Source organism: Sus scrofa, chromosome 2 (assembly GCF_000003025.6).
Source record: "Sus scrofa isolate TJ Tabasco breed Duroc chromosome 2, Sscrofa11.1, whole genome shotgun sequence".
Taxonomy (NCBI): domain Eukaryota; kingdom Metazoa; phylum Chordata; class Mammalia; order Artiodactyla; family Suidae; genus Sus; species Sus scrofa.
The window spans coordinates 9,756,941-9,780,434 of NC_010444.4; the positions used below are offsets into that span (position 1 = coordinate 9,756,941).

At 60.9% G+C, this 23,494-nt stretch overlaps 2 protein-coding genes across 2 annotated transcripts in view; one reads left to right on the forward strand and one right to left on the reverse strand.

Annotated features, from left to right (window-relative positions):
• On the forward strand, positions 30-3,675 carry TMEM258 (transmembrane protein 258). The gene is made up of 4 exons (XM_003122626.6): positions 30-140; positions 2,007-2,116; positions 2,966-3,102; positions 3,566-3,675. The coding sequence occupies exons 1-3, from the start codon at positions 138-140 to the stop codon at positions 3,090-3,092; spliced, it is 240 nt and encodes a 79-aa protein (XP_003122674.1). The 5' UTR covers positions 30-137; the 3' UTR covers positions 3,093-3,102; positions 3,566-3,675.
• The window catches only part of MYRF (myelin regulatory factor), a 34,644-nt gene continuing 15,439 nt past the window's right edge, over positions 4,290-23,494 (reverse strand). Inside the window, 26 exon segments of the mRNA XM_005660812.3 lie at positions 4,290-6,719; positions 6,898-6,972; positions 8,591-8,696; positions 9,049-9,123; positions 9,356-9,443; positions 10,871-11,122; positions 11,388-11,579; positions 11,690-11,775; positions 11,916-11,996; positions 12,438-12,506; positions 12,799-12,887; positions 13,180-13,252; positions 13,331-13,491; positions 14,088-14,197; positions 14,686-14,797; positions 15,042-15,242; positions 15,622-15,712; positions 16,102-16,212; positions 16,383-16,459; positions 17,681-17,876; positions 19,554-19,677; positions 19,777-20,027; positions 21,522-21,682; positions 21,685-21,702; positions 21,705-21,823; positions 22,748-22,809. Coding sequence (XP_005660869.2) covers positions 6,639-6,719; positions 6,898-6,972; positions 8,591-8,696; positions 9,049-9,123; positions 9,356-9,443; positions 10,871-11,122; positions 11,388-11,579; positions 11,690-11,775; positions 11,916-11,996; positions 12,438-12,506; positions 12,799-12,887; positions 13,180-13,252; positions 13,331-13,491; positions 14,088-14,197; positions 14,686-14,797; positions 15,042-15,242; positions 15,622-15,712; positions 16,102-16,212; positions 16,383-16,459; positions 17,681-17,876; positions 19,554-19,677; positions 19,777-20,027; positions 21,522-21,682; positions 21,685-21,702; positions 21,705-21,823; positions 22,748-22,809 — 3,061 coding nt within the window. The 3' untranslated portion in view covers positions 4,290-6,638.

The window sequence follows — 23,494 nt, forward strand, 5'->3', positions numbered from 1 at the left end:
CGCCCCCCACCACAGGACTACAAATCCCACAATGCCACTCGCGCAGCTGCGCTTCCTCTTCCGGCTGAACTGCGCGCCTGCTCCTGCCGACGTGTTCTTCCGGTGGCGGAACGGCGGTTTACCCTGTGCCCGGCAAAATGGTGAGAGGATTGAGAGGTGTTTCCCACAGGGCTCTGGGGACCCCTCGGGGCTCGCCCCACAGCCGGTTTCTCTCGCAGAGGCCTCAGGCGCCCGAGGTCCAGAGGGCGGGAGGCTCCTGGATCCTTCGGCTTGGGCTGAGGGGCGGGGAAGGGAAGCCCCTTGCCGTAGACTCCGTAGGCTGTGGTTTTGATCTCACTAGGTTTCAGATCTCCCGATTTAGAAGCGTGGGGTGCATTTTAAAAACCTTGGAGTTTTGATTTCTGTGACGTGTATCTGGAAAGTTTTTCCCCCCTGTGGAACTCGTGCTTATCCTACACGGCCCTGGGCAAATGTCACCTTCTTGATGAAGCACTTCCAGCTGTCTCGGGCACTTGTCCCCTCTCTCCTGGGAGCTCCCACAACCTATGTACCAGCCTTTTGCCACGTGTCATGTACTTCTTTGTTATCTGCCACGCCTACTAGTGACCACCAGCTGACGTGCCTCTAGCCCTGGGATGATGTCTATTCATCTTTGTATTCCCAGTGCCAAACACGGGGCCTGCAATTGGAGGGTCAGTCAATGGCAGCGATTGTCTTTATCATTTGGGGGGGTGGGGGGACATACATGTTTACTGAATTGAATTCCAGTGTCTCTTAGAACAATGGGGTCAATTTACTTCTCTAGAGTTGTTATGTTCTGGATTTTAGAAGCGTTGGGCGGTGGGTGACAATGGGAGTTAACATTTGTGCAGAACTTTACGTTTTACAGCCCTCTTTCACAGGCATTATCTCATAATTTGCTCTCTAACCTTGGGAAGGAAACAAAAAGCCATTAAGCAACTACTCCATGCCAGGCAGTGAGTTAGAGGCTGTGACGTTTGTCATCTGCCTTAAATCATACATCAACCTTGTGAGAGAGAGATTATTATAATCCCTTTACTGAGACTCATGTTTACTCACTAGAGCCAGAATTATAACTTAGGTCTTTTGCCTGTAGATCTCAAGATTCCTTACTAGTGCAGGAGTTGAGATCAGGGTACCAGTCCAGTTCTGTCTTCCAGCAAGGATTCTTAGCTTGATACCTACAGACATGGGTCCATAAAACTTCTCAAACCATAAGCAAAATTACAAATTCCCCCGTAGTGGAGCGGGCTGCGAAGCTGGAGTTGCTGCCACTGCAGAGAGAGTTCAGCCCCTGGCCCGGGAACTTCCACATGCTGCTGGTGTGGCTAAAAAGAAAAAGAGCTTTGGAGTTCCTGTCGTGGCTCAGTGGTTAACAAATCTGACTAGGAACCATGAGGTTGCAGGTTCGATCCCTAGCCTCGATCAGTGGGTTAAGGATCCGGTGTTGGCGTGAGCTCTGTAGGTCGCAGACATGGCTCAGATCCCGCGTTGCTGTGGCTCTGGTGTAGGTCTACAGCTACAGCTCTGATTTGTCTCCTAGCCTGGGAACGTCAATATGCCACAGTAGTGGCCCAAGAAATGGCAAAAAGACAAAAAAAGAAAAGAAAAAGAGCTTTTTCTTGTGTGTGGTTTTTCCAGGCAGAGTCCATACCTTTCATCACGTTTTTTTTTTTCACAGTGGTCAGTGGCCTCATGTCAAGGACCATTGATCAGGCACTTTCTGTGTCTCAGTCTCTGCCTCTCAGCGGCCCTTCTTGTCTCATTGAAAAGACAAAACGCGACCTTAGTTTGAGATATCGTTGTAATTGTTATCATTCCCAATCATTATCCTTTGATGGTGATTCTGAAGGATTTCCACATGTCCCGGGCTGAAATGAGCTTCTAGTAGTCACAGCAGCACGAGGCTCCCTGATAACCCCAGAGGACCCCCAGGTTGACGTCATGGGATTCTTTGATGGCTCTGATTTCATGCCCTCCCCTAGGAGCTTGAGGCCATGAGCAGATACACCAGCCCGGTGAACCCAGCCGTCTTCCCCCACCTGACGGTGGTGCTGTTGGCCATTGGCATGTTCTTTACCGCCTGGTTCTTCGTGTATCCTTTCACTGAGTAGCCAGTGGCCAGAAGTAGCGATTGGGAAACTGTGGGAGAAACCATGCTGGATACAAGCCCCCTGCCAGTTCTGTTCTAGCGCGGAGATGGGGGGAGGTAAGGAGTTGAGGGAAGGCTGTTGGATGTCCAAAGCCCGATTGTGACCTTATTTTCCAAGCCCGGGCGAGCTCAATTTGCTCTTCAGATTTTCGGGACAGTGAAGCAGAGGGCCTGGCTGGACGGGAGGCTGAGGATGGGGACATGAAGTTGAAAACGTGGTATAGGCGTTCCCGTCGTGGCGCAGTGGTTAACGAATCCGATGAGGAACCATGAGGTTGGAGGTTCGATCCCTGGCCTTGCTCAGTGGGTTAAGGATCCGGCGTTGCTGTGAGCTGTGATGTAGCAGACGCAGCTCGGATCCCACATTGCTGTGGCTGTGGTGTAGGCCAGTGGCTACAGCTCCGATTAGACCTCTAGCCTGGGAACCTCCATATGCCACGGGAGCGGCCCTAGAAAAGGCGAAAAGACCAAAGAAAAAAGAAAAAGCGGTATAAAGAGTGATGTGCGCAGGTGTTACGTGATCTGAGGGCTGGTCCCAGCTTTGCTGTTCATTAGCTGTGTGACCTGAGGAAAGTAACCTAACCTCTCTGGGCTTCATTTTCTTCATGGGTATGGAGGGGTGGTAGAAGAACCAGAGTCTGGGTCATCTCCTGAGCCTGTCTGCCCAGCTGCACGGAGCCAGATCAGCCTCCCAGACAGCCTTTAGCACACACCTTTCTCCTGGAGGTGACCTGGCCCAGTTCCCTGCCCTGCCCAGTCCATCCCTTTGTTCTTCCTTAATCGCCTTGCCAGTTATGAAGTCACCTCCACCAAGTACACTCGGGATATCTACAAAGAGCTTCTCATCTCTTTGGTGGCCTCACTCTTCATGGGCTTTGGAGTCCTGTTCCTGCTGCTGTGGGTCGGCATCTACGTATGAGCTCCCAAGGGTAAGAGCACTGACAGGGTGGGATCCTGGAGAAGCTGCCTCTCTCCCGGTCCCTGATGGGGATTTGAGCCAAGTGGGGCCGCCTTGGTCTGCTCTGTATTCTCCACACTGTCCAAGGCCTTGCTCTGGCTCTGGCATGTCCTGTGCAGGGCTGTGGGTGCAGGCTTCACGTGGTTCCATATCGGCCTTCTTAGCCGTCAGGCACAGTGACTAGGAGAGCCACTGGGGAGGGGCCTGGCAGGGGCCAGGATCCGGGCCTTGCCACCAGGATTACCATTTTAGTTAGTTTCGACATTTTCAGTCAGTGAAATGAACCTGGACTAAGTGACCAAAAAAGGGAAAAAAAAAAAAATCTTGCTGCAGATAATCCACCAAACAAGTTCCTGAGAATCACATAGGGGCTCGGTGAGAAAAGACAATGGAAAGAAGGCTCACTGGTCTCACTCTGATATCCTCTCTTTCAGGTTCCAACCAGGCGGCTTCACTGAATCCCTGCTTTTGTAAATTACTTGTTTTTTTTACTATTGCTGGAATTGTCCCACCTGCTGCTCACAATAAAGGCAGACGTGTGGCAGCCCTGCCTGGTGCCTGTCGTGCAGGGTAGGAGTGGAGCTGGTGATAGACTCACACCTTCCCCAGCCCCACCCCTTCCCGTTTCTCTTCTGCCCTTCACACGGTCCCTGCTGCTGGGAAGCCCTGCTCTCTGCCTGGGAGGGGGCAGGAAGGGGCTGGGTCTACGCTCTTCTGTCGCTTCTAGCACCCGCTTCTGTACGAATCCGCACCAGCCAAGTCTGCCCTGGGCCAGTCCCCTCTTCTAAATGTAATCAGGGACCCTTGAAAGGCTCAGCTTTTGCCTAAGGTGGCTACTTTTTATTTTGGCTGCGCCCGCAGACGTGGAAGCCAGGGATTGAACCCAAAACACCGCAATGACAATGCTGAATCCTAACCCACTGTGGATAAGAGAACTCCCATCAGGTGGCTTCCTTTAAGCCAGGCAAGGCTGCAGTAGGTCTGTGGGCTGAGGCCGGGGGAGAGGGCTGTTGCATCCTATTCCCAAGCAGGCATGAAGCTACGAAGGATAATGGGGTACAAAGCATCCATCAGACGCAGGGACCCCAGTTGGTCCCAGCCCCACAGGCAACCCCATCTCCCACTAGAACAATCTCTAGAAAAGACAGGGAGGCAAGCTAGATACAAAGCAGTATTTATACATTTATTTATATACGTATATTTACTTTGGAAAAGAACAGTTCAGCGGTCAGGAAGCAAGCAGGCCTGAGGCTGCTTCCCTCTGCCCACTCCAGAGTCAGAACTGGTACGAGATAAATACGAGTCAAAGCGCAGGGGCAGGAACAGGGAGTTAAGGGTGGGGGGGGCGCTGTATGCACACGCAGGCCTGGAGGGGTATGTAACGTGGGCGGGGCACTTGTGCATTGAGAGGCCGTATGTACAGCTTGAAGCTTGGGGGAATTAGCCCAGGGGCTACAGGAGTCTATGTCAAAGGGGAGAGAGGGAGGGAGGGTAGGCTGCTGGACCCCAGGTAGGGGATGGAGCCAAGACACCCACTCACAGTGCCTGCCAGCCACTGTCAGCCTCTCACAGGTGGCCCGATGGCCTTCCCGCTTTCACCTTACTGGGCTCAAGGCAACTTTGGTCCAAGGTTGGACCCCCCCCGCCCCCCGCTTCATTGAGCAGCTTGGAACCTCAGCTTGGCCCCAACCTCTGCACTGAGGACCGCCTCCCCAGGCATGGAAACAGCCAGCTGCTAACCAGACTGGGGCGATTCTGTGTCCAGACGGCTCCAGGTGGCAGTGGAGGGTCACTTTCCAGTTAAGCATAGAGGGGCTACGGTCCAAGAACTTGGGCCCCCACTGAGGAAGCCCTGGAATCCTATTAGACGGGCAAAGCCCAGCAGTTTTAAGGCATTGAGGGAGAGCTCCCTCGAGGGAGGAAGGAGGGCACTAAGTCCTAAGCTAGGCCCCCCACCCCCCGCCTGGTGTCAGGAGCCGTGTCATTCCTATGGCAGGAGGAGGGGAGGGGACCAGGTATCCTTGGGTTTCCCTCTCCTGAGGACAGGTGCTTTGACATCCACCGCAGAAGGGGGCCCCCAGTTCCCAGGCTTCGTCACGATTCGGCTCTCCCACAGAAAGGCCTCCCACTCAAAGCTGAGAATGAGAGGTAGAAGGCCCAAGGCCTGGCTCCCAGAGAGGCCACACAACATCATGGGGCAAGGACGGCAATTTCTGGACCCATGGCTGACCTGGCAAAAATTTTCACTCTCCTTCCATGAGCCTGGAGGTGGCCTCAGAATGCTCCACATACCCACTAAGAAAGGCTAATGTTGGCACTTGAAACAACGTCCGTAACCCCCAGCCACCACTCTGCCCAGGAGGAATGGGCAGGACTGGGGCGCACTGCCTGGCTGGCTGAGCCCAGCACGGGAGCCCTCAGTCTGGGAGGTGAGGCCCCCAGCAGTCAAGTGAAGGGAGAGGCCAGCCTGGTGGTCAGCAGTGGGGTGGTTGTCTCGGGCTCTTGGGGACAGATCAGAGCCAGGACCCTGCCTTTGCAAGTGTCTCCCCCAGGCTCTGGCCTGCTCTCAGCTGTCTCCAGCCTTCCACTCCTGCCCCGGTTTAAGTGCATTTTAGTCATTGCTTCGTTAATAACAGCAGAGCTGTTTGCATCCACCCACCAGCCAAGACCAACCAGCCTGCCACCTTGCAGGGATTCCTGCTCCTCTGCTCAGAGACCACTGTGAGCTCAGGAGGTTCCCAGGAGCCCAGGCCATGGGGCCACAGCACCATCTGAGGGCTCCCTTCAGGGTACTCCAGGTTCGAGGGTCCAAGGCTTAGCTGGCCCACTGACCTCCCCCCCGCCCAGTTCAGCCAGGCACTAAGTGTATACAAGGCACGTGGTCGGTCGCGAGCCCACCCAGGGCTGGCTTAGCTGCCCCGGGAGCTCCTGGAGACAAGCCCTCCAGGGAGAAGAGACCTCCTAGGCCACGCTTAAAGCTTAGAAGTCCAAGTCCAGTAACAGACGAACCTAAAAAGTCCACAAGCTAGCCCGCCCCAGGGAGCAGCTTCGAGGGTGAGGGCCGCTGCCCCCCACCGACTCAGGGTCCAGCCAAGTCTGAGGGCTCAAGCCAGGTCCTCTCTCCAAAGGGGTGACTCCCGGTCACCAAAGGGGAGGCAAGGAGGGTGAGCTCTGAACAGAGTCACAAGCTTGCCCTGCCTCCAGGGCACCTGCAGCCAGCCCTCCATCAGCCTTATCTGGACAGGCGGGGATGGGGCCGGCCCAGCAGGTCTCACCAGCCCCCTCCATGGTGTTGGGGGGCCGCCAGCAGGAACAGCAGCTCCAGTGTGAGGACTTCCAGTTTCACAGGTGCGGGGAGGGCTATGCCAGCTCAGTCTCTGAGGGCGTGCCAGTGAGCGGCGAGAGCGAGCAGGCGGCGGGCTCCAGTGTAACATCACTGCATCCAGTGTGGAAAGGGCACCCGGGGACCCCCGGGCCCTGGTGTGGCACTGCCCGGTGGAGGGCAGCTCAGTCACAAAGGCGGTAGAAGTGGAAGTAGTAGTCCGTGGCCGGCTGGACCAGGGCCTCCGCGCTGCAGTTGGCCTGACCCTGGGCGGAAGGGCGGTGGGAACCGGTGACGTGGCTGTGGGGCCACAGGGCAGGAGCGCCCCCCGCTGCTGACCCAGCCTGCTGCTGCCCCAGGTCCCACCGTGTGCTCCCCGCGCCCCCACCCCTTCTCTCCCAAGCCCCACAAGGAACCTCCGGGTGGACAGGGTGCCGTGCTCACCAGCAGGGCCACCCGGAAGTGGTAGGTGAATCTGCGGAAGGACAGGATGGTTACTGGCCACTGGTGGGAGGTGCCCTGGGGAGAGAGGGGAGAGGGGTCAAGACAGCCCCAAACCCATCCCAACCAGCAGCCCTCGCCACGGCCATCACAGTTCCTGCCTCTGCAAGTTTTACAAAGGGGAGAAGCAGAAGTTTGAAGAGAGATCAGAGGGCACACGTCCTGCTTTGGGGAGCCTCTGCAGCCACCCTCTGGGTATACTCTGTGCCAGGCCCTGAGGGGTCCGTGGCTGTTTGTCTCACCACCTTCCCTCACCCCTGCGATCTGGGCACGATGCACTGATTCACTTACCAAGGAGGTGGTGCTGCTTACAGGCGAGGACACTGCGGAGTTCTCTGCCTGAACTCACATGCAACCTGTGGCAGAGCTGGGATTCGAGCCCAGACCTGCCCTGCTCTCTTCAGGGGCCTGCTGCCAGCCCCTAGTCATCTCCCACTTTGGCTCCGGCTTTGGCATCGCCCTCTGCAGGCTGAAGCCCGAGCTCCACGTCTAATGAGCATCTGGCCGGGCTCTCTCTCCATTTTTGGGTGCCCTCCCATCTCCGAGGGGCCCCAGGGCCTGGGCCCCTTGAAGGTTCTCATCCACTCCATTCTCTACTCAAGTCACTTTTTTTTTTTTTTTTTTTTTTTTTTTTTGTCTTTTTAGGGCCATACCCATGGCATATATATGGAGGTTCCCAGGCTAGGAGTCAAATCGGAGCCGAAGCCACTGGCCTACCCCACAGCCATAGCGACGCAGGATCCAAGCCATGTCTGCAACCTACACCACAGCTTATAGCAACGCCAGATCCTTAACCCACTGAGCGAGGCCAGGGATCGATCCTGCATCCTCACGGATGCTAGTCAGATTCGTTTCCACTGAGCCATGACGGGAACTGCTACTCAAGCTACTTTCTGCACATCTTTTCTGCCTCTGTCTCCCCTCAGCTGGGCTCAGCACAGGGCCTGGGATGGAGGAGGCCCAATAAGTATTTGTTTAAGAAACACATGAGTGGGTGAGAGGAAATTCCCTTAACTTGCTCTGGGAGTCACCACTTTGGGTCACATGGCCAGTAAGGAGCTGGGCAACAAGAGGGTCACAGCCATTTGGTTCCCAGAGCAGGAGGCAGCCTCTCCGTACAGCCCAAGAGACCTCCCAGAGTCACGGTGGAACCATGCTGCACCCCCGACCCAAGCTTGAAGACCCCCTCCCTCCACCCCCACCCCCAGCACACAGCCCTCGCCAGTTTCCAGCTCCCTGGCCGCCAGGTCTCCACATGAGCTGCTCCCCTGCTCCTAGGACACTGTCCCCTCTCCTTTCCCCAGTTGATCCCACATCGTCCCTCAGGTCTCATCTTAATCAAACGTGACTCTCAGGGGTGGCTGTCGTGATCCTGAGACCAGACACAGGCTCTGGGGCTGTCTGTCTACCCCACTCCACTCATCGCAGGTTAGGCCTCTGGAGCTGTTCACCTCCCAGGCCCTGGACAAGGCACGCGCCCCCCGCCCCCTTCCCACGGTGCAGAGGGCCAGGCCCCAAAGTGGCCCTTGGGGAGATGCCTTCACTCTGACTCGGGCTCCCTCTCCTCGCCCACTGGGGGGCCCAGCTGTGCCCGGGAAAGGCCTGGCTGGCCCACAGCTTCCCAACCGCCTCCTACCTGGGTGTCCTGGTGGGCGTGGAGGCTCTGTGGGAAGCCCCCCTCCTCACACGGCTGCTCCTTGGACATCAGGCTGCACAGCACCACCGACACGGGGGACGAGGAGCTGGGAAAGGCCCAGTTAGCAGGGAGGGGGGTTCCGAGCACCTCCTTACCCCCCCACCCCCCACCCGCCTCCCTTGCCCCACACAAACAGGGCACGGGGTCCTCACAGCCCGCAAGTGATGCCTAACAGTCAAGGTCCTAGACGGCCAGAAAGCCTTTCCCGTCTCCTGTCCCACATGGTCTTCACAGCCCCCGGGAGCCAGCAGCCCATTTCACAGATGAGCTGAAGCCCAGAGATCGCCAGGTCACACAGCCAGTTAAGCCCAGAGCAGGCAGTAGGGCAAGCATCCCTCCTTGGCCCCCACCCCCGCTGGCCTGGGACCGCCGTCTCCAGGCCCTGTGCCGGCACTCACTTCATCTGCAGGGTCAGGCGGAGGTGCAGTGGGGTGCTGCTGCTGACAGGGATGTGGTAGGTGAAGTTTCCAGGCCTGAAAGGGCAAATCTGGCTCAACCCAAGGCCACCCCGCCCCCACGCCCATCAACTCCTCAGCCCCATCTATAGCGGAGCCCTAGAGACAGGAAAGGGAAAGGGGCGCCTCCCCCCCGCCCCTTGTAGAGGAAGTCTCTCCCCGAAGAGAGCAAGATCTGAACACCTGTACTGCCTGGGCTCACAACCCCCGAGGGAATCTGTCCGGGGGTGAGGGAGAGAGCCAAGCCCACCTGCAGGCATCCTCTGAAGCACAGTACTGGGAGGTGATAGGCATCGAATTCTCCAGCACCTGGATGGAGGTCAGGGATGGCACTGGGTCTGCAAGGAGAGAGGCCGTTGGGTTGGGGCAGGAAAGAGGGTGACAAGGGTACAAGTGAGAAGCAGCCAATACTTTCCTTGCTTGACTTGGATCAGTCATTCACACTTTAGTATGAATAAGTTTCAGGTTGTCTTGCCAGACTCCCACGGTGGCTGGGGTCACACCGCCATCTGCCCCAGAAGCCCTAGGACTACCGAGTTCCCATGAGCCTGAGGTCTGCCTCCCAGCTTCAATGTCCCCTCCTCCAGGGAAGGTTCCCCTGCTCACCTCCCGACCTCAGCCCAGATTCTGTGCCCTCCCCAGTCGGCAAGCTGCCCACGTGTCCCCCTCAGAGCCTCACGCCACTGCTGTTTTCGTGTCTGTGAGCCCTTGGGGACAGGGCACATCTGTCTTCATCACCCTGGTGCCCTATACAGAACAAGCCATAGAGCAGGGGCCCAGGAAACGGCTGCCTGGTAAGCACCTGCCCCATGGGGTTTCCCCATCACTTTGAACTTCAATCTCAGCAAGCCACAGTTTCTAAGCGTTTTGGGGTTTTTTGGTTTTTTTTTTTCTTTAAGCCAGAAAACCCATCAGATGAAAGGTGATAAGGAGGCAAGAGATACTGAGAGCAGAGGTGCTGCTCGGTTAAAGCCAGCAAGGTGCTTGGCCTCCCCTTCAACCCCCGAGGCCGCCCCTGGGACACCTGAGAGGAACCCAGTTTGAAAACCTCTACAATAAGGGTTCTCTAGCTTTGCTAAAACCAAAGGTTTGAGGAGTTCCCATCATGGCTCAGTGGTAATGAATCTGATGACTATCCATGAGGACACGGGTTCAATCCCTGGCCTCGCTCAGTAGGTTAAGGATCCAGGGTTGCTGTGAGCTATGGTGTAGGTCGCAGACATGGCTCAGATCCCACGTTGCTGTGGCTCTGGCGCAGGCCGGCAGCTGCAGCTCCGATTGGACCCTTAGCCTGGGAACCTCCCATATGCTGCAAGTATGGCTCTAAAAAGACAATGACAAAAAACAACAACAACAACAACAAAAAAACCCAAAGGTCTGGGATTTAGAAAACTGGTGGGGGGGGTGGTCTGTGCATCGCCTCCTTGCCCTGGCCTGGTGAATCTGAAGGAGCCAGCCCCTGGAGCCAGGCAGATCTGGGATCAGGTTCCCGCGCTGCCGCTCACAGGCCTATGACCCTGGGCAAGTCACTTCACGGCTCTCCGTCTCCTCATCTGAACAATGGTGACAGTTCCCTTCTCACAGGAGTGCTGCGAGGACTAAGTGAGGTGACCTACGTAAGGCTCCTGGCCTGCCTGACGCCTGGGACTTGGCGAGGCTCAGCGAAGGTCTGTGGAGAGACATGTCTGTGCCCAGGTATTCTGGCGATGGGCTGAAGTGAGCCTTGCTCGGCTGGACTGAGCGGGGGAGAGGGGAGGGCAGGTACCTGGCTGGTCCCGGGCCTGAGTGGGCTGAGCAGGGCTCAGGCCAGGCTGGGGGGCCCCTCGGCGGCCTCGGCCATGGAGACCAAGGCCGAGGCTGTTCTTGCCTTTGCCCTGGCCCCCAGGAAAGGGGACCACGGGGCTGGCCATAGGGTCCGAGCTCTTTGGACGCTTGAAGTAGCCAATGCCATTGGCTGACAGGCCCCAGGACTTGGCTCTGATGTTGGTGACGGGCAGCAGGGCCATCTGGCTGGAGCCTGTGGAGAGAACCAGGCACAGGCTGAGAAGAGGCACGGCTGCCTCCTGCCCAGCTGTCTCTAGGCCCACCCCCGCCCCAGACTCTGGGGGACCTCCATCTATCTCTTGGTCTCCTCAAGGGAAACCCCCAAGCTTTCTCCAGAGCCTCGTTCTGGGCTCCAGGAGACCAGACCCCACACCCCGCAACCAGTGAGACTGCGGGCCCTTTCTCAGGACTCACATAAAAAACCCTCCACCCAAACCCCGGCTCCAACGCAGCCATACCTGAGCGGTTGGTGGAGGGGCTGGGGCTGGGGCTGAGACCGTGGCCAGGATGAAAGCTGGGGCCAAGACTGGGGTCCGTGATGGGGCTGGGGCTGGGGGAGGAGCAGCAGACGACGGGACAAGGGTGTCTGGAGCACAGGTCCAAGGTGCGGAGGGCTGGAGCTGGGGCCAAGCCGGGCAGGCCGGTGGTCACTGAGGAAACCAGAGACAGCGTGAGCCAGAGTGGGGGCAGCAGGGCCCCGCACCCAGAACCCAGCCGCCACGCCCCTTCCCATCCCTCCAAACCCACCCCAGGCACGCACCCAGCAGCACGGAGGGCTGTGTGCTTGGCAACCCAGTGGTCACAGGGGACTGTCGGAGCTGAGTGGTCCCAAAGCTCTGGCTGGACCTGCTGGGGAAGGGTGGGCTGAGCTCAGAGGGGGCTGGGGGTCCCGGGGAGGCAGGAGGGACGCGAGGAGTCGGACGAGGAAGGCAGAAAGGAGGCAGGAGGCAGAGGCGGGAGGGAGAGGGCTCGGGCCAGACACGTACCATGGGCACATGGCCTCACTCCCCCCAGGGTGCTGGGGCCGGAGCAGGGCCAGGAGACAGGAAGTGGACACGGCAAAAGAGCTAAGGGGCAGCAGAGAGGAAAAGGGGCGGGGAGACAGGCACAGGGGAGGGGAGAGAGAGACACGGTCAGAGGTGGCCCAAGGCTGAGGCCGAGAGTGGGCAGAAGAGCCCAGCCCCCGCCCCCCTCCCCCGCTTCCCGATCCTCCCTCCTGCCTTTCTAACCCAGGCCCCTCAGATGTCCCTGCCCCTCAGGGGCCCAGCTGCCTGGAGGAGCACTGGCTAGGCCAGGAGAAGCACCTGCTTCAGCAAGGCCTGGCCAACAGCTGCTCCTGCTCCAGGCAGCGCTTCCCACCCCCGCCCCACCTACTCCCCGCAGGCTGAGAGCCTGAGGCGGAACCCCCTTTAGAAGAGACCGGCTCCACGGCCCCTCTGACCCTGGGCTGCCCACCGAAGCCCCACCTGGCCGGGCCAGGGGCGGCAGCCAGGCCTCCAGGGACATACCCATCGGTCTCTACCAGGTCCTCCTCGGTGCGCAGGCTCAGCACGTACAGTGTGGACATGGACACCACGCTGGGAACCACAGAAAAGAGCCACTGTCAGTGCTGGAACCCCCGCCATGGGCGCCCTCTCTCCAGGGCAGGGCCCGTGGTTCTTGGTCCCCGGGGCTGGGCTCCCAAGGGACGCCTGTGAGCGGGTCTCCCCAGCCCCAGGGGAACGCGACAGAACAAGGCAGCCTCCCTCCTTCCCCGAGACCTCAGCCACTTCATCTCCCGGGCCACGTGTTACTCTTCCCTCAGGCCTGGGCCCGTGGGCAGCCCGACTCCCCCAGCCCACCGCCCCCGACGTCTGGGGGACAGGTCACCTGAAGGCCATGACCACCACCAGGGCAATGATGGTTCCCTGCAGGAAGCGCTGGCTGATGCAGGCCTGGTCTGGGACCACAGACGATGACTAAGGACGGAGAGCAAAGGGGAGAAGCAGAAAAGGCCCAGACTTAGGGATCCCATGGGCTTGCCCACTGTGGGCTCTGCTGGAGGTGGGGTACGGGGGCGCCTGCTCCTCCCCTCAGGGGCGCAGAGGGAGAGGAAGGAGAAACTGGGGGCCAGGAGAGCTGGAGGGTCAGGACGGGAGTGGGGGGAGCGCTTGGAGTCAGTGAGCCTGGAGAGCAAGGGGCAAAGGGAGGCCACGTGGATGAGGAGGCCCCAGTCGGTCCACCCTGCCCCGCATGCCCACCTCCCCTCACCTTGCTGGCCACCTTGGGGGGCCTTTTCTTGTGGGGGACGCTGCCTGCCCGGCTGAACTGGCTCCCTGCATGGCTGCAGCAAAGAGGGCCAGGGTCAGAGGGGCCTCTGGGAAGGAAGGGGGTCTTGCCCTCCCCCACCCCGAGCTCCCACCTGAAGGCGCCCGAGCTGCCCGTGGACTTGAGGCTGTCGAGGCGCCGCAGCTTGGCCAGCTTGTGGCTCCAGCGCTCCAGCTCATCGATGCGAGTCTCCAGGTTGTCTGTCAGCTTGCACAGCTCCTTCACGGCACCCACGTTCTCCATGAAGATGCGCTCCTGCGTGGGCAATGGGCCAGGGTCAAGGGCACAGTCGGCCCCTGGGAGCCCCAGGCTACCAGCCCATGTGGAGCAGGAGGGGAGGCTTGGCGGCTCCCTCCCCAGGCCAGCCTCTCCTCCTTCCCGTCCAGCCTCAGCTCCCCAGGATCCCTGTGCCTGCCTCCCAACAGCATCCCACCCCTGCACCTCTCCCCACCCGTGGTCAGAACCCACTGTCCCTCAGAGCTCCCGCCATGAGCTCCGCACCTCAGACTTCAGCAGAGGCCAAAATATAGTACATGCTCACTGGTGCCCAGCCTCATGCCAGGTAGGTTACAAACCTCAACCTCACGATAAGCCACACGTTTAAGCTTTGCGATAACCTTGTGAGCACCTCTTAATGGTAACCATAGTTACCCTCCTTTTGCAGGGGAGGAAGCTGACCCTCAGTGAGGTTCCCCTGGCCTTGGATCACACAGCCATTCACACACCTCCCACCTCCACCTCTCCCTGGAAGCAGCCTGTGAGACCAAGGGGCTGCTCCTGCCCTCTGCGCTTCAGCGCCCCCAGGCTCTATGGAGGGAGCCAACGCCCTCCAGCTGGCCGGCGCCACAGACCTTGTTCACCACCAGAAAGTTCTCTATGGTTTTCCCATTGGCAAAGACCATGTCGCCAGTGTCCTTCACGGCCTCGGGCAGGATCTCCTTCACCTCCTGGGCGATGACACCTGCGGAGGAATAAGCCAGGTGTGCAGGGGGGGTGGGGGAGGGGAGCACTGCCCCCAGCACCATAATCCAGAGCATAACCTAAAGCAAGGGGCTCCAAGGGGCTCCCAGGAACAGGGTCGGAGTTCCAGGGATCAAGGCGTGGGGTTCCCTGGTCTGGGAGGAGGAACCCACTCCTACGCGTAAGGATCCAGGGGGAAGGGAGCAGAGATCCAGGAGCATAAAGGCAGGATTCATCTAGGGACCAAAGGAACAAGGATCCCAGGGCTGCAATTCCCAGACTTCCAGTGTTAAAGGGCGAGGGACCAGGGACTGCAGGGCAGGTCTACAAGAGGGCTGGGATTCCGGGGGAGAGGGGGAGCGGGGTCCCAGGAGTCAGGGGAAGGGCTTCCTGGCAGTAGGGTTTCAAGAGGACAGGGACAGGGGCGGGCTCACTGAGGGCTGAAGTTACTGGGTTCCCAGATCCCAGATCCCACAGGTAGGTCCTTACCCGTTTCTGGCGCCATGGCCTCGATGCCGGCAGTGGCGGCAAACTCCGGTTTATATCTGTAGTGCACCAACCGCATGCGCGAAATCCTCTTCAGCTGTTCGGTGGTGTCCACCTGCGCGAGAGCCAGGGCCGAACTGAACGTCCCCCACCTCGCCCCGTCCTGGGCCTGTCCGGAGGCAGCAGTGTGGAGGGGAGACCCTGCTACCAGGGTCGCGGGATCCAGATACAGGGCCAGCCACCCCTAAAGCCTTCCCAGGCAGCCCCGCCCCTACATAGCCCCGCCCACACGAGCAACCCCGCCCCCGAGGCCCCACCCCCTCGTCGCTCCGTTGTCCCCGCCCCAGCCCCGCCCCCACCTCCTGCACGTGCTCCTTGGCCCTCAAGTCCGAGGGGTGCATGAGCGAGCCCATGACCTTGACGTTGCCATGCACCACCAGCGCCTCGTCTGGCCTGTCCGTGTTGATGCCCACACGGCCGTGGTGGAAGACGGTATCGGGCACCTGCGCCCGCTGCCAGAGCACGTCGCTGTCACTCTCAAACTGGCCTGGATTGGAGGCCTAGCACGAGTTGGGGGTCGGTCAGTCCTGGGGGATGGGGGGCCTGCAGTGCCCTGCTTAAGGTGGAAACTCCGCAGCTGCCCCTCCAGCTCTGGCCAGAGCTCCTCACCCCAGCACACCCATCTTAAACTATCCCTCCCACTGTGGCAACTTTCAGTCATTTGTGGGATCTCAGGAAGCCACTAGGTCCTAGCCACCTCCGCACTTTACTATGAAGGAGACACTGTGGCCCAGAAAGGGTGAGAACCTTGCCCAAGGCCACACCGCAAGTGCCCCGCAGGATCAGCACGGCAGCTCCCGATTCCCTTATTTCTCACGGGTGCTGTTTCTCCCAGGTCTGGGGAAGACTCTCAGCCCCCTGGGGGGAGGTGGCCCTCACCCGCACAATGATGCGTTCCGAGATCTGGGCGGCCAGCGTGTAGTTCTGGTTCTGTGCGTGGGCCTGGAGGGCCACCACCAGCATGAAGTACCTGAGGCACACAGGGGTCTTAGAGACACTCACTGTCCCACGTGCACACTGCTCCCCTTTCTAGGTCAGGTGTATAGTGCACCAAACTGCCCCCTCCGTCACCTCCCCTAGGCTCCCAACACCTCAGGAAGACACCTTAACCCTCCATCCTAGAGAGAAGGAACACGAGTCTCCACTAGGGGGCGGAAGCTCCTTAGAGCCCACAGCTAGGAAGCCAGGCTTCTGCGCTCCCATCCTTAAGTCCTTAAAGGCTCTGCATCTCAGGTCCCTCCTCTGGAAAATGGGTCAGTCTGTGGGACTCTGTGCCTGGCACGCTACCTGGGGTGTCACCCTCCTGCCCCTCGTCCTCAGAAACGGAGGGGCTCCGGGGCCAGGGCCCAGCCTGCTCACCTCTGGTCGGGGTTGGGTTTGCCCTTCTTGCGCATGTTGTTGGCCGTGGTCTCGCTGAAGTGCAGCCTCCCCACGGTCACCTTCGTGACCTGCTCAGGGGGCAGATTGACCCTGCAGAGGGAGGGGCAGGTGCTCAGGGGGCAGGGACAGGGGCCGCTGAGAGCCAGGCCGCAGTGGGGCACTGGGGCCAGCAGTGTAGGGGAGGTACACGGCCCTGAGCTCCTGGGCCAGTGCCAGGGTGAACCTTGCTGGGTACCACTCCCCATGGGTCAGACACTCACGTGACAGGGTTGAAGGGCCGCTTGCTTCGGTCTGACTGTGACTGCTCGATGTTGATGGACTGGTTCAGTGCCTCCAGCTGAGGGAGGGACAGAGGACATGGCACCTCGCGGCCCCAGCTCTCCACCTGGCCCTGCCCGCCTTCAGCCTCTCGGCCCGGGGCCTGGCTGGAAACGGAGGCCCCGCCTTCCCCTCGGCCCACAAACGCCTTCTCCTCCGTGGCGGCACACCCCACAGCCCCACACCCACGCCACCTCTGGGCACACGCCCCAAACCGACCTCCGCAAACACCCCCTCACACCCAGACTCACTGACTCCCCAGATCCCGTCCCACACCCCCACCCCGTCCACTCCTCCACGGGCCCTGGCTGAGCCACACCAACACCAGGCCCCACTCACAACGCTGAAGGGGCCACCCCGGGCCAGCCCCCAGGGAGCTCATGGGATGCACATGGACCGCCACCATGGTGGTGCTGGGGGACGGCAGGGGAGGGGGGGCCTCAAGTCAAGAGGGGCCTCGGGGCAGGTGCCCTCGGGGACGTGGCAGAGTGCACGGCCAAGGTCAAGGAGTGGTCAGCCAGGAGAGGAGGGCCTCCCAGAGAAAGGGGCTGCCTGAGGGGAGGCAAGGGCGGTGACTGGGCACAGCCGGTGGCGAGGATGGGGTGAGGGTGGGGTCCCAAAGGCCTGTTCAGGCTCGGCTTAGACGTCAGGGCTTTGCTGGGGTGGGGGACATGGGGTCCTGGGGGCCTTGGAAGAGTGAGGAGTGTCGGGCCCACCCGTGTCCCAAGAGGAGACAGCATCAGAGCCCCGGTGGAAGCTTCCGGAACTTCAGACAAGGAGCGGGGACGGCCTGGTCCAGGCAGAGGCAGGGAGGCGAGGAGGGGACCAGATCGAGGGACGTCCTAGGGGGCCAGCAGGGCCGGGTGCACCGCGAGGGGTGGGCAAGCGGGCCCCGGATGTAAGCAGGGCCCTGGACCCCCAGTCCCAGGGCGCCCAGGAGGAGCAAGTCTGCAGGGAGTTCATTCTGGGATGTGGCACCGCAGCTGCTGACCAAAGGGGGTCAGCCGCTGGGGGCGCAGACTTGGGGGGTCGCAGAATGGAGAAAAAAACAGGAAGTGGAACAAAGACAGAGCTGAGGAGCCTGCCAGTTCAAGGCCAGGCCCGGGAGGAAAGGTGGGCGTGGGGGAGGGGCTGGTCTTAGCCCTGAGGAGACCGCCCAGGGCACACTCACCTGGCCTTGGGGTCTGTCCCCTCCCCCTGCCCTCCGGCCCCCACCACCTCCCCGCGCCCCCAGACCTGCCTTCACTCCGTGCAGCTTCAGATAGAAGCAGTCCAGGGGTTTGAGGCCTTCGGGCGTCTTGACGTACTTGGGCTCGCCCAGCATGCCAATGTACACGGTCACCTGGAAGTGGTTCTTCTTCTGGCACACGAAGGCGTCGTCGCCCACCGAAAAGTTGAAGCCCTTGTCGGCGTCCACGCGGTATGTGAGCATGGGCCTGGGGGCAGGTGAGGGCGCTCAGCCGAGGTCCCCGACGCCGGGCCCGCGTCGACCGGGCCCTCCCATGGGCCTGCGTCCCAAAGCAGTGCCCTGTCTGGGACCCCCATCCTCCACCCGCTCTCGGGGCTGCCCCACTTCTCAGAAATGGACACTGAGTCCCCAGGAGGATGTGAGCGCAGGTCTGCCATCGCCTCGGCCGATGGCCGTCCCTCTGCGTGCCTGGGACCACCCCGCCCTGGTGATGGGGAGGCTGGGCGAGACCCTTGAGGCCGGCCAGACAGGACGGAACTCCTGAGGAGGGGGCCTGACGGCCCCTCACCACACTTGGCTCCTTCCCAGAAGGCTGCCCGGAGCCCCCTCCCTCAGGGGAGATGGGGTGAGAGGGGATGCGTCTGCGGAGCCTCACTGTGCCTGACAGCTGGTTGCCATGGAAACGGTGGAACCAGGCGCCGGCTCGGCACTGGCCGGCCCCTGCCCACCGGCTTGCTCAAGCCCCCAGACATCCTCATTCTGCCTCCTCCGTCTCCCCCGGGTGGGCAGGGGGCACACTGGGCAGGCTGGATTCGGCCCCAGTTTACCCCTCTACCACTGGGAAGGTGTTTCAAGTCTGGACCCTTGTGGGACTCTTCAGGTGACAAGAAAGGAGGTGGTTGCTGGCCCATCCCAACCCTGGCCCCCTGATGCCCAGGGCCTGTCCGAAGGAGGCTGGGCAGGGGGAAAGTTTCCGAACTTGTGGGGAGAGGCCCTTGGGTGTGGCTGGCATCTATAGGAAGGCCCGGGGCTCATTACTGCTCCCTCCCTGGGCTCCACCCACCAGCCTGATCCCAGGGAACACCCAGGAAGTGCCTGAGCCACACGGGGGGCCTCAGCTGCCAACTTCCTGGCCTTGGGACCCGTGGTGACAGGGCTGGCCCAAGAAGTAAGAATGGGGATCCTGACCAGGGGCCATGGGGCTGGACATCCAAAGACCCTCGAGGGACCCTAGAGCCACTAACTAAATCAGCCAGACACCACCCTCCTTACCCCCACCCCCACCCTCCCTGCCACCCAGCCCTTCAGGCCTCTGGCTAACAATCCCATATAGCCTGGGAGGCCTGACTCTAGGAGGCTGGTCTCATCTGTGACCCAGGCCTGGCAGTGTCCAAAGTGAGTTGATGGTGAGCCATGCTCTCACCCCTCTCTGGCCTGTGGGAGTCAGGGGAGTGGTCCCAGAGCGCTCCTGGCCAGGATCCAGGGAGCTGAATCCACACGGGTGGGTGCTGACGGGGAGCTAGCCCTGCCCGGGCAGCCTCTGACCTGGTCCTCCCTCCCCTCCACTCACCCCTCCCCTCCAGGGAGGGGGCTGCTGGAAGGGCCTTGCTGACACTCAGCTTCCGGCCACCTTCCTGGAAAGCAGGAGGCGAGTGGAGGAGGTGGAGTGGGAGGAGGAGCCAGAAACACCCCTCCACCCACCACTCCCCTCCCTGGAGGGCACCTCCTTCTTAAGGCAGCCTCGGGCAGGCTCGGGAGTCAGGAACCCTGAGGGTCAGTCCTAACGCTGCCCTGAGCCTGTCTGCTCTTCTGTGCACCCAGTGTGCTCTCAGCTCTGCTCTGGGATCGTGATGGGCTAGGGCATGGGCTGGGGCTCCCCAGATGGGTGACCGGGAGGGGCTGGGGGGTGGCACAGATCACTCACAGCTCCTTGTAGTTTGCATCGTACAGCGTCGCCCACTTGTTCTGCTGATGTGGTTGCCACTTGATGGACTGGTAGTTGGGGTCCAGGTAGGAGCCACTGAGGCTATCATTGTCCTGCAGGAGACCTGGCGAGAGGGAACGGCCATGGGCCCCCCTCCCCAACTTGAAAGGCTGAGCAGGCCAGCCATGTACCTGAGGTGAGGGTGCACCTGCTGGGTGCGTACCTGGTGAGGGTGCACCTGGTGGGTGCCAAGGTGGCGTCTGGACCCTGGCGATGCTGAGGGGCAAGGAGCCAGGCCCGGGTGAGAGCGGGCCCTGGGGAGGCCAGGGTGGGGATGGGGCTCGAGCTGGGTGCGGGGGCAGGGCCGTCACGGTCCCGGGCTCCTGTTTGATCATTCCGTTCAGCATCTGGGCATTGAGGGTGTTGGGGGGTGATTCGGAGTGCTTCCTCTTCTTGGAGGGGTGTGTGGGGAGCCTGGGGGAACACAGGGGTGCACCATGGTGGGCTGGCTCTCCCCAAGACCCCTCCCGCTGGACAATACCTCCGATCCCCTCTCCACCCTGTTTCAGCAGGATACGCCTAGCCCAGCAGACACCTCCTACAGGAAGCCCATGGCTGCACCTACCTCCACAGTGCTCCCCCATCACTCTTATTATCACTCTGTTTCTTTTCTTTCTGTCTTTTTTTTCCTTGTTAGGCCCACGCCTGTGGCATATGGAAGTTTCCAGGCTAGAGGTTGATTCGGAGCTGCAGCTGCTGGTCTACACCACAGCCAGAGCAACGCCAGATCTGAGCCGCGTCTGCCGCAGCTCAAGGCAACACCAGATCCTTAACCCACTAATCGAGGCCAGGGATCGAACCCTCATCCCCATGGATACTAGTCGGGTTCTTAACCCACTGAGCCACAATGGCAACTCCTCCTTCTCCGTTTCTATCCCTCCTCCCTAGCCCCCAGACCGTGGAACCCAGGAGGACAGGACCCACACTTGTCTGTGTTGTCCCCAACACAACCAGCAACTGGCCTGGCACACAGAGGGCTCAGAATCGTTCATGGAATGAATGAATCTGTCCCTTCCCCAAGGTGTCATTCTTAGTGTCACCCTTTATAGTGGGAGAAGAGCCTCCATACTTAGAAACAAGCCACCAAGGGCCTGGGCCACGAAGGCTGGGAAAGAGTTTCCCGGGAAGGGAGCTGAAGGTCTGAGGGCCACACAGCACCCCCTCCCCTTCTGTCTGCTCTTTCCTTGAATGAAATCTTTCCTAAAATCTCAATGTGCAAAACAGATAAAAAGCCAATGCTGTGGGCATTCCCATTGTGGCTCAGCGGGTTAAGAACCCAACACAGTGCCAGATCCAGTGTTGCCGCAGGATGCGACGTAGGTTGCAGATGTGGCTCGGATCCGGTGTTGCTGTGGCTGTGGTGTAGACTGGCAGCTGAAGCTCCAATTCGATGGTAACCTGGGAACTTGCATATGCTGCAGGTGCAGCCATTAAAAAAAAAAAGAAAAAAAGACGACTACGTGGGTCGAGATCTGAAGCTTGGGTCTCTGCCTAGAACCTTCTCAGGAGCCTGAGGACTCCATGGTGGTTGGAAAGTCACCGGTGTCTGGGTAAGACACCAGGTTCACGTCCTGGCTCTGCCCCTTCCTATCTCCATGACCTGGCAAGCATTCCCCCCTGCCTGCCCCACCGAGAGCCTCGGTTTACCCATCTGGGCAATGAGGACGGCCATGCCCATCAAATAACATGGTTGCCAGCACTTGGCCGTGGCTGTAAATCCCTGATATGTTGCTGGGCACACACATATACACATGCTGACCCCCACCTCCTGGGCTCAGAGCCTCTGCCCTTCCTGGGTTCGTCCCCATCCCAACCTCCGTCTCGATCCTGCCCGCGACTGCCCTGCGCACTCCCCCACCTTACCCCCAGCCCATCTTCCGCCCCCAGGGAAAGCCGGCCAACCCTTACTCGGCTCCGTGTTGCTGCAACAGCTGGTGCAGCATCTGGGACTGCTGGGTGTGGTGGAGATCGGTGGGCACCAGCCCCTGCCCCAGGGCGGTGTAGGGGGGCATCGGGGGCTCGGCCTTCATGTACAGGTCTCGCTGCAGGACGGGGTAGTGAGGCGGGGGGGCGGCGGGGGTGGCGGCGGTGGCGGCGGCGGTGGTGGGGGCCTGGTAGATGGGCTGGAGGTGGGGGCGGGTGCTCCAGGCGGGAGGACACCCCCACATGGCAGAGGGTCTCAGGGGTGATGGTACGCAGGAGATGGGGGTCTGCGGGAGAGAGGGTGGGCAGACATCAGAGACCGACTTCGCCCAGGTTCTGGGGCACGCGCTCTCCCCTGGGCGGGGTCTCCTGATTCCCACCCCCTTCTGAGCCTGGCCTGGGGGGCTGCCCTCCCACTGATTCCACGTGGGAGGAGGCTGGGCAGCCTGGAGGCTGGTCACTACAGGCCTGGGCGGGGAGGCCAGACCCTGTCCAGGGGGTGGGCGGCCTTTGGCCCCATCCGAGCCAGCTCCTTCCCCGAGGCCAGGCCCAGCCCAGCTTCCCAGGGAAGGTCCCACATCCCAAGGCTCTCCTCTCCAGCCTCTGGACCACAAGAAGGTCCCAGGACCCCCAGCGCAGCCCTGTGGGGAGCCCTCCTCCCTCCGGCAGCCCCTCTACTGGGCTCCCAGGGGCCAGCCCCCCAGCCTGAGGGGGGAGGCCCCAGCTCCCTTTGTTCCCCAGGAGGCATTCCAGAGATGTTTTTGGTAAGATAAACAGAACTCTTGACCCTCTCTGGGCTGTGGGGAGACTGGCTGCCCGCGAGCCTTCTGCTCTTGGCCACCGGGGGGCCACTGCACCCCGGAGTGCCCCCCAAGTTGAGGTGGGCCTGGCTGGGCGGCGAGGCCTGTGCTCAGGCTGCACCCAGCCTTCCCCAGCCGTCCCCACTTACCGCCGAAGGGCGCGTCCATGATGGCGCAGGCGGGCAGGCGGGTGGCATCACCAGCAGGGACACTTGCTCAGAGGCAGAGCCAGGCTCCCCACCCGCCCACGGGGAAACAATAGCTAGCGCCGGGGAGTATTTGACCAGCGATAATCTGGGCCTGTTGGGCGGCCGCTGGCCCCCTCCCTCCCTCGCTCCCTCCCTCCCGATAAGGCCGCCCCAACCACTTGCCCAAATCCCAGAGGGGGAGGGCGCTGCCCGCTGGACTCACCATTCACCTGCTGGGGGGAGTAGGCCTCGGAGCCCGAGTCTGGGGGAGAGTCTGGCAGGGTGCTGTGGAGCGAGAGGAAGGGGCAGTTGCATGGGCACCTGAGCCCCTGCCTTCCAGCCGGGCCACTCCTCTGCGGGGCAAGGTCCCAGAGACGCCAGAGGCTGGAGCCATCGAGGTGCCCTCACACCGCCACCCCCTTATGGGCATTTCTCTATATCGACCACCTTGGGGTGCCTGGCAGGGTCTAGGGCTGACTTGTGGGTGGGGGGCCTTGGGCTCCTGCCCAGTGTCCCCTCAGACCTACAGGGCACTTGGGAGGGGGGTTGGCTGTCACCAGTGTCCCTGACGACGGCACGAGGATCCGAGAACCGCCCCCCCCAGACCAAAGGGCCAGGCCAGCTCCTCCTTTCTTGCACCCACGGAAACCCCACTTCTTGGAAACTCCAGGAGGCCCTCAGGGGCCGGGCCTTGGAGACTGGGGTGGGTGGCCAGAGGGGCTGCCCTGCCTCAGGCAGGTGTGGCTGGGCAGGGAGCCAGCTCGCCAGGCTTGGGCTTATTTTTTTTCCTTGCAGGTTTTGTTTTTATCAGTGGTTCAGGCAAAAGAACAAACCCAACTCGGAGAGGTCAACACGTCCTGCATGGCCCAGAGGGGGAGGCTGCGGCCACGCGGGGATCTGGTCCTTTGGCCATCCCCGACCCCACGTGGGGAGAGGCCGCCCACCACCATGCCTGGGCAGCGTCTCCAGG